The sequence below is a fragment of the Colobus angolensis genome, unplaced genomic scaffold, assembly GCF_000951035.1.
Source record: "Colobus angolensis palliatus isolate OR3802 unplaced genomic scaffold, Cang.pa_1.0 Scaffold60, whole genome shotgun sequence".
NCBI classification, from domain to species: domain Eukaryota; kingdom Metazoa; phylum Chordata; class Mammalia; order Primates; family Cercopithecidae; genus Colobus; species Colobus angolensis.
Window position 1 is genome coordinate 3,976,572 of NW_012119599.1, and position 9,648 is coordinate 3,986,219.

At 52.1% G+C, this 9,648-nt stretch overlaps 1 protein-coding gene across 1 annotated transcript in view; it reads left to right on the forward strand.

The window, feature by feature from the left end:
- Positions 1-4,596, forward strand: part of SMG9 (SMG9 nonsense mediated mRNA decay factor) — a 25,316-nt gene extending 20,720 nt beyond the window's left edge. Inside the window, exons 10-14 of the mRNA XM_011963099.1 lie at positions 1,232-1,338; positions 2,011-2,118; positions 2,296-2,424; positions 2,746-2,890; positions 4,070-4,596. Coding sequence (XP_011818489.1) covers positions 1,232-1,338; positions 2,011-2,118; positions 2,296-2,424; positions 2,746-2,890; positions 4,070-4,148 — 568 coding nt within the window. The 3' untranslated portion in view covers positions 4,149-4,596. The remainder of the gene's footprint in view (positions 1-1,231; positions 1,339-2,010; positions 2,119-2,295; positions 2,425-2,745; positions 2,891-4,069) is intronic.
- Positions 4,597-9,648: the final 5,052 nt, after the last annotated feature.

Here is a 9,648-nt window from a genome sequence, read left to right on the forward strand (position 1 = left end):
CTTACCTATTTGAGACAATTATTTTAAAATAACAAACTGAAAATTTATATCCACTCAAAAACCTGCACACATTTTTTTTTTTTTTTTTTTTTTTTGAGATGGAGTCTCGCTCTGTCACCCAGGCTGGAGTGCAGTGGCACAATCGCGGCTCACTGCAACCTCTGCCTCCCAGGTTCAAGCACTTCTGCCTCAGCCTCCCAAATAGCTGGGACTACGGGTGTGTGTCACCATGCCTGGCTAATTTTTGTATTTTTAGTAGAGACATGGTTTCACGATGTTGGCCAGGCTGGTCTCGAACTCCTGACTACTCCTGACTTCAGGTGGTCTGCCCACCTCAGCCCCCCAAAGTGCTGAGATGACAGGTGTGAGCCACCATGCCCAGCCACACAGATATTTATAGCAGCTGTATCCATAATTGCCAAAACTTGGAAACAACCAAGATGTCTTTCAGTAAATTGAATGGGTAAATAATCAGTGGCACATCTAGACAATGGAATACTGTTCAGCACTACAAAGAAATGAGCTGTCTAACCATGAAAAGACATAGAGGATCATTAGATGCAGACTAAGTGAAACCAGTCTGAAAACGCTATATACTTGTAATTCCAGCTATACAGTCTGGATAAGGCAGAACTATGGAGACAGTGAAAAGATCAGGGATTGGAGGGAGGGAGGGATGAATCGGGAGAGTACAGAGGATTTTTAGGGCAGTGAAACTACTCTTTGTGATGCTGTAATGGCAGACACACACCATTAGACATTTGTCCAGACCTGTAGAATGTACAGCACCAAGAGTGATCCCTGATGGAAACAGGGATTTTGGGTGATAATGATGTGTCAGTGCAGCTTTGTGAGTCTTGACAAATGAACCATTCAGGTTGGAGATGTTGATAGTCGGGGAGGCTGTGCATGTGCAGGGGGTGTGTGGGAATTCTACCTGCTTTCTGCTCAGTTTTGCTGTGAACCTAAAACTGCTCTAAAAAATCATCTTTAAAAAAAAAAAAATAGAGTAAACTCATAAAGAATTAATACAGTTGATGTAAGTCCATGGATTGGTATCCGAGAGGATTATCTCAGAATTCTCTGAAATTGTGAGAAACATAGTGTGTTTATGGTATTTTTCTGAGCATGGCTGTAGCTTTCATCAGAATCTCAAAGGAAGCCCCTGTCCCAGGCTGTGGGACCTGGGGTGCAAGTGCAAGAGCAACAGCCACTCACCCCAAACCCCAAGGTTCCTGCAGACAGCAGAGATGGTGAAGCCCTCCACCCCATCCCCCAGCCACGAGTCCAGCAGCTCATCAGGCTCCGATGAAGGCACCGAGTACTACCCCCACCTGGGTGAGAGGCTTTCTGGGGGCTGGAGGGGTGGGCAGGAGGAAAAATGAGGGGCTGAAGGTCAGGAGCATGCTGGAGAAGTGGGGAGAGACAGGGAAGGAGTGGGGTTCTGGGTGGAGCACTTTTGAGAGTTGTGAGGAGTGAAGTCAAAAAGGATTAGCTGCTCCTTCCTCCCAAGTTCCCACTGCCCTGGTCCACCCTGACAGTTGAGGGCATGGGCCCCTGAGCCTGTATCTGGCTCTGTGATGGGAATGGGACAGGCCCCAGGTCTGCCTATTTCTGGGTCCCTGGAATCTCCCAGCTCAGGGAATGAGTATTAGATTGGGTTCATCTGAGTGGCCCCATCCACCTTTTCTCCCACCTCCAGCCTTTGCACATGCCGTTCCTTTGCCTGTTTCATGCTTTCTCCGCTCCACTCTTCTGCAAAGACCCAGCTCATTTTATGATCCCTTGCTAGGGCTTCAAAGAGACTAGGGGCAGAAACCAGATCTGACTCACCTCTGGGTCCCCAGCATTGCCCTACACAGAGCCTGGTGCTGAAGTGAAGTGAAGTTACATAAATATCTACACAGTGATCTGAACTCAGGGGTAATAGCAGGTCTTTGGGGTGAGAAAGGGGAGTCCATGAAGCCAAGCCATGTCTGCCTCACAGGGCCCGTCTCTTCCCACCCTCAGTCTTCTTGCAGAACAAAGCTCGCCGAGAGGACTTCTGTCCTCGGAAGCTGCGGCAGATGCATCTGATGATCGACCAGCTCATGGCCCACTCCCACCTGCGTTACAAGGGTGAGGGTTCCCAGATCACCCCCTAAGCTAGTCAGCAGCCTCCTGATTCCTGATCCAGCCCCGTGGGTCAGTCTCTACCCCCAGACTAGTCTCCTGATCCTGCCTTGACTGTCAATGATTCCCACCGCCCGAAACCCACAACATGGTACCTGAAGGCTGAAGCATTTTCTCCTCCAGGGACTCTGTCCATGTTACAATGCAATGTCTTCCCGGGGCTTCCACCTGACTTCCTGGACTCTGAGGTCAACTTATTCCTGGTACCCTTCATGGACAGTGAAGCAGAGAGTGAAAACCCACCAAGAGCAGGTACAGTTACCCTCAACGGGTTCATGGAGAGACAAGTCCTGTCCTAATCGGAGAGAGACCCAGCACCCCCTAGTCTAGGAGGCAACATGGGTTGCCCTGGTTTGGGAGCAGTGTGGAGCCTACCTGGTCTGAGAGAAGACCCTGGTTCGTTCCCGGGGTGCGTGGACCCTTTATGAGGAGTGTGTTTCAGAGTCATGAAAGTACAGGAAGAGCTCGGCCAGGGCTCAACTCTCAGGTGCTCGTTGAAGCCCAGGATGCTGTTACCTGGGAGAAAGACCCTGGCAGTCTATCCCTCTTACCCTCCCTGCCCCAACTTTCCAGGGCCTAGTTCCAGCCCACTCTTCTCCCTGCTGCCTGGGTATCGTGGCCACCCCAGTTTCCAGTCCTTGGTAAGCAAGCTCCGGAGCCAAGTGATGTCCATGGCCCGGCCACAGCTGTCACACACAATCCTCACCGAGAAGAACTGGTAAGAGCTCTTTGCAGAGGGGGTCAATTTGAGGCACCCCACGCTGGTGTAGAGAGAAGGGGGCATCTCTTAGATCGGCATGACCTCATGAAGCCCCTCCTCTCCAAATCGCAGGTTCCTTTTCTGGAACAGTGATGATTGCTACTGTCTTGTAAGCATCTCACCCACGCAGCAACATGCTGTTTTGTGTGACTTTGAATCCTCCTCATCAGCCAGCATCATGTAGGTCCTTGTCACCAGTTTTCCTGGTGGGGAAATTTAGGCTCAGAGAAAAGTGTTACATAGCAAGGCCACACATCTGTGGCTAGGAGTCATTTGATTGCTAGGAGTAGGACTAGTGACCGGATTTAGCTTAAGGGAGATTTATTCCAGGGACCTGATCACAGAAAACAGGGCCCTTCAGGAGATGGGAACCAGAAAGCCATCAGGGTCTCATTGTCCACTCTTCTGCATTTGCCTTTGTTCCTGCCTGTGGCTTTCTCGCCCTTCTTTCACTTGGCCCTGCCCTACCTCTGTGGCCCCTACTTTACATGACTTCTTTGTCCAGAGCCCCTCAGCATATGAGCCCAGGTCTCCCTCATCTTACTTCAAAGAGAAAAATTGGAAAGCTCAATAGCTTGACTGGGTGCAGCCTCTCTACCTTGGCTCCCACATCTGCAGTTGGCTGTGCCTGGAAGGGGTCAGGAGTGCAGACAAAGCAGCAGGAAAGCCCCTCGGGCTTGGAGGGCAGAGATGGGGCAGATCTCTGTGTCCCAGCTCTGCTCCTGCCGTTGGTCTAAACCAGGACCCAGAGGGGAGAGGGGGAAGACTGTGGGTTGTGCAGCTGCTGTTAGGTGTTTTCCCTGTCGTAAGACTCTGGAGGGAGGTGGAAGCTGAACCCTTACCCACAGAGCCAGCACTGTGTGGAGGGGAGAAGTTTAGGTGGTGGAGACTTGAGGTCTTAGTCCAAGCCCTGGAACCTTCAGCTTCGCTTAACCTGGGTGAGCTAAGAAAAGTGGGGCCACCTCCCATCACTGTCAGGATCCTCCCTGTATCCCTGTTGAGGAGATTGGGCTCCAAGAGGTTCAGAGTCACATCTCAGGTCATAAAAGGGGTCTCAGTTTCCCCACCTGTCCAGGGTTGGTGCTAGGCTCGGGGAGCCCCGGCCAGGCAGCCCCAACTGTTGACCTCCTCTCACAGGTTCCACTATGCTGCCCGGATCTGGGATGGGGTGAAAAAGTCCTCTGCTTTGGCAGAGTACAGCCGCCTGCTGGCCTGAGGCCAAGGAGAGGAATGCCACGCAGGGGACCTCCTGGGTCCCCAGTGGACGGCGCGGGAGCACCAACGTCCATCCCCCACCGGGGTGGAGAGCAGCAACAGGCCTGATGGATGAGGGATCGTGGCTTCCCGGCCCAGAGACGTGAGGTGTCCAGGGCCTGGTCCCCCACCCTCAGTTGGGGGCTGTTCAGGGGCTGACTGTGAGCGATTCCCCCCACCCCAACCTGAGATAGGGCGGCCCATCCTACGTCCTCCACAGGGACAAGCAGTGGAAGGAGTCTGAATGGGCACCAGGAAGCCCTGGCCCCATCTTGACCTCCTTTTTCAGGGACAGGAGCAACAGGTCCCTCTTCCCTGACTCTAAGCCCTTCCCTGTAAGGTGAGGCAGGGTCTGGAGAGCTCTTTATTGGAGCAGATCTGGTGGTTCAAATAAACACAGTCGTGCAAGCTGTTCTTGTGTTCCACTTACTCCTCTACCCGACATGCAGCTCTGGGAAGCAGGACAAATTGGACGCCCAGCCCTTGTGGACAGATCATCCCCTGACTACCCGTTGGAGCCCGAACAAGCTTTCCTCAGGGCCACATTCACTGTGGGTCATAGAGTTGTGGGGAACAGATGGAGACCAGTCTCTGCTAAGAAGGAAGTCCCTAGAAGGGGTTATTCTGTTTCTGGGGGTGGCATCAAGCCTCCCCTGTGCATGTTTTGGATGGGAGAATACACTGTGCAGCTGAGTACAGCAATTACCCTGGTGTCTTCTGCTCTCACTTAAAGACAGTTGCCTGCCTTTGGGTTAAATGCCCAGTTGAATACAATGCCTGGCCGGGCACGGTGGCTCATTCCTGTAATCCTAGCACTTTGGAAGGCTAAGGCAGGCAGATCACTTGAGGTCAGGAGTTCGAGACCAGCCTGGCCAACATGGTGAAACCCCGTCTCTACTAAAAATACAAAAAAAATTAGCTGGGCGTGGTGGTGCACGCCTGTAATCCTAGCTACTTGAGGACTGCTTGAGGCCGGGAGGCAGAGGTTGCAGTGAGCCAAGATCACGCCACTGCACACTCCAGGTTGGGCAACAGAGCGAGACTCCGTCTCAGAACAAACAAAAAAATACAATGCCTATTTTTGGTTTAAAAAACAGAACTTGTCCTTAAATGTAGTAAGTACTTACCCTTAATCCAAATACCATGCCTCACCCGTACAGACTGTGCCTTCTGTTGGTTAAATACAGTGACTTTCCTCTCATAAACCTCTTTTTGCTTAGAAACAGCAACCGCTACCTTTAATGAAACCCAGAACCTGCCCTCAGTTAAATCCGCTCTCCGATTTGGTACGGTACCAACCCTCATCTGCTCAGTGAAATACAGCGCATGATCTTAGTTTGAGGTTTCCCAAAGTATGTCTCCAATTTGGTCTCGCCACCCCAAATCAATCCACCGTTCAGTAAAGCAGTCGGCTCCAGTCCAGCTGGCCGAGTCTGTTCAGCCACTGCCCTCCCCTCCCCCCGCCACCTGTGGCACATCTTTGTCTCCCTGGTTTCCTCCTGCTTTCGACTATCCCATCCAGCCCTGGTGTTTCATACCATAGGGATCCGGGGCCTTTTGAGAAACAACTGAAGTGGCGAAGGGCAGGGGGGTCAGTGAGGAAAGCGCTCAGCAGGACCAGAGAAGGTCAGGCCAGAAGTGGACAGAATGCCAGTCTCTACAGAGGGCTGAGGCCTGGGAGGTAGGAGGCCCAGCACAGGCTCTGGCATGGCCGCTTCCTGACTGACCATAGTAGGCAAGGAGCCTCCCCTCCTCTGGCCATTGTTTCAACATTAAGGTCATCCTCAAGGCCCTTCACAGCTGTGATATTCACTGCCCTCTTACCGAAATGCTTCTAAATCCTTTGCCCCACTGTCGTGATCTATACAGAACCCTCCTGACCACCCTCTTCAGCTAGATAACTGCACTCTTCCCTGCCTCGTCAAAACTTCTGCCCCGTGTCTCATCCCCACCCCTACTTCCCCAGGGGGTCTGCCTGCTGGTTGATTTGGGGGTTTGCCAGAGTAGGAAAGGTGGTGGGGGCAACAGCCAGAGAAGGATGGGAGACCCAAGGCAAGACAGCACCAGACAGCACGCGACTCAGTCCAGGAGAGCCGCAGCTTCAGTTTCTTCGTCCCAGCCCCTTTCAGCACACGGCTGGGGACAGGTAGAACGGTGTCCTCCCAGCCCTAACCTGCCACCTCCTGCTGGCCCAGCTCAGGGCTGAGATTGTTGATTGGATTCACCTGTGATCTTGTGGCCAGTGTTGCCAAGGAAGGTCTGAATCGGCACACTTGGTTTCCCTGGCTGCCAAATCCAGGCTGTGTGAAACATGCGGTAGACAGTGGTGAAGGAGGTGCTGCAGGTGACCAGGGTGCCCAGGATGGGTGAAAGGAGGCACCTCTGGAAACCCGGCCAGCACTGTGGCGATCTGGTGACCTTGGTCTGATGGCCCTGTCCCACCTCCAGGGTTTTGTGCAGGGGCTGGCCCGTTGAGGCAGTTTGACAGAGGAGTCACACTGGCAGTAGCCTTCTGAACAGTGAGTAGGTATGTACAGGTCACCCGCCACCGCCTTTACACCCAGCAGAGGACTCAGAGGAGGCTGATGCTGTCAGCAGGCCACTGTGGATACCAGCTAGATAGGCTGCTGCAGGGAGGTCTTTTGCTCTAGGATGAGCTGTAAGATAGGCCTGGCCACCAGGAATGCTTGCTGCTTGTGGCTCTCCAGTCCCTTCACCATCATTCCCAGCAGGTGGAACTCACCCTTTTCAATTCAGACACAGGAATACATCGGTATCCTTCTCACCCTCCACTGCAGGAAACGAGCACCGCTCAATCAGCTTGTACACGGGAGCGGGCCATGTTGTGCTGGCAGCTGCCTGGGCTCAAGCGCCTGTCACGAGCACAGCACTTGGCTTAAGAATGTCAGCCCTGCAGCCAGGCTGCCTATGTTCACATCCTGGCTTTACCATCTACCACCTGTGGGGCGTTGGACAAGTTGCCGAAGCTTGCTGGGCATCTGTTTTGTCTGCAAAATAGGGTGATGATTGTACCCACCTCCTAGAGGTGTTGTGGTGATTGAGTTCACGATAATTGTGTCTGTTTTAGTTGGTTCTTGCCTTGATGTAAAGAAATACCTGAGACTGGGTAATTTATAAAGAAAAGGGGTTTAATTGGCTCACAGTTCTGCAGGCTGTACCAGAAGCATGGTGCTGGCATCTGCTCGGCTTCTGAGGAGGCCTCAGGAAATTTATAATCATGGCGGAAGGTGAAGTGGGAGCAGGTACTTCACATGCCCAGAGCAGGGACAAGAGAGACGGGAGGTGGCATACACTTCGAAATGACCAGATCTCACAGAACGAATTCACTATCATGAGGACAGTAGGAAGGGGTTGGTGCTAAATCATTTATGAGAAACCACCCCCTTGATCCAGTCCCTCCCAGCAGGCTCCACCTCCAACAGTGGGGACTACAATTTGACATGAGATTTGGTGGGGACACAGATCCAAACCATATCAGGGCCTGACCTATGCTGAGCCTCAATAAATGTTAGATGCCACCATCATCCACAGGTGCCAGGTCTGCACTGGCCACATAGCATTTTGCAGTCCTCTAACTTTGCAGATACGTGAGCCAATACATCCTCTTTTTTCTCCTTAATGCATGTGATTGGTCTCTGTCACCAGTGACTGAGAAGTGCCGACTCTTAGCGAATGGCAACTGAAAAGCATTATTTCATGGTGGAGTCTAGTTCAGTCATGTGATGGTACCTGGGGTGACACCTTTTCCCACGCTGGGCCTCTGCTGGAAGGTGAAGGGGAAGAGGTAGGCAGTCTCTCAAGGGTCCAGGCCCTCCTTCTCTGCCACCAGTCCCCCAGAGCCTGTGCCTGACCCTCCAGCTACTGTCGACAGCCATCCAGGATCTGGCTGAGCCCACTCTCCTCAGAGAAGGTGCTGGGGTGGCAAACTCCATCTTGGAACAAAGGAGGGAGAAACGCCCTGCTGCAGGATCTCGCCAGCCAGCTGGACATGGTTGGTGGTCAAATGCTCTGATGCAATGATAATGAGGTTGTAACGGTCCAGCAGCACCTGCTGGAGGTACTTGTTAGCCTGGAAAGTGGGCGTGCCTGTGCCTGGAGGGTCTGATGACGACCGTGGGTGCAGGTAGGCTGTAGGGTCCACAGCCGTTTCTATCACACCCATGCAGGCTGAGTTGGGGTCTTCATTTCGTAGCCCCTCATGGTGTTGATAGTTCAACTTGCCTGAGCCTGTGGCCCTGGTAGTGCCAGTGTGCACCCTGATATTCTCCAATGAACAAAATGTGGCCTGCAACTTGGCAGCAACTGCTGGCAGATTCCACACCTTGCAGGCCTCTGTCAGAGCCCTCGCCCCCTCTTACGATAGCATCAATCTCTTGAACTGGCTGAGGGCTGGCTGGGCTGTACTTGCCATGGGTTGCCTGACCCCTAGTTCTCCAGCTTCAGAACTTGGTGACCCTCAGCAGAACAGGTGAGGGAGTATTTTCACCCTGAGTTACCCATTCTCCAATCCCTCTGCATGCCTGTCATAAATGTGTTACAATATACTTGCTGCCTTGGCATCCACTTTTAGGCCTGACACACATTGTTTGAAACCCAGTGAAAACCTCATCACCTTAGCCTAGTTAAAACTTCCCCTTGCCCTTATGGCTCGCAGTTTAGCCCACCTGTTCTTCATCTCACCAACCCAAAACCCAACAGCATCCTGCAGTGGCTGACCATGGCCCTGTGGGATGGTCAATCAACATCAGAGCCATGTAAATAAGTTCCCACTTCAAGCTTGTTTTCTTTAAAATAGCCATCCACAACCACCATGGGAAAGTCTAAGGGAATACAGGCATAGGCCCACAGGTTCTTTTCTGTGTGTGTGTTTTTTTTTTAATTTGAGACAGAGTCTAGCTCTGTTGCCCAGGCTGGAGTGCAATGGTGCAATCTCGGCTCACTGCAACCTCTGCCTCCCGTGTTCAAGTGATTCTCTTGCCTCAGCCTCCCGAGTAGCTGGGATTACAGGTGCCTGCCACCACCCCTGGCTAATTTTTTTGTATTTTTAGTGGAGATGGGGTTTCACTATATGTTGACATGCTGGTCTCGAACTCCTGACCTCAGGTGATCCGCCCACCTCAGCCTCCCAAAGTGCTGGGATTACAGGTGTGAGCCACCGCACACGGCTCTCCATGACTGTTTGACACTATCTTTTGATTCCCTAAAAAAAGTTTAAAGAATTTCCACTAGATAATGCTGAACTAGCTGAAATATGGATATAGATGGATCATATCTGAAAGATGACAATAGTGAAAACTGTGCAAGATATGTAGTTACCACTTCCTTCGAAGTTGCTGAAGCCGCTCCCTTATCTGTGGCTACTTTTTTTTTTTTCTTTTAAGATGGAGTCTTGCTCTGTCGCCCAAGCTGGAGTACAGTGGCACAATCTCAGCTCACTGCAA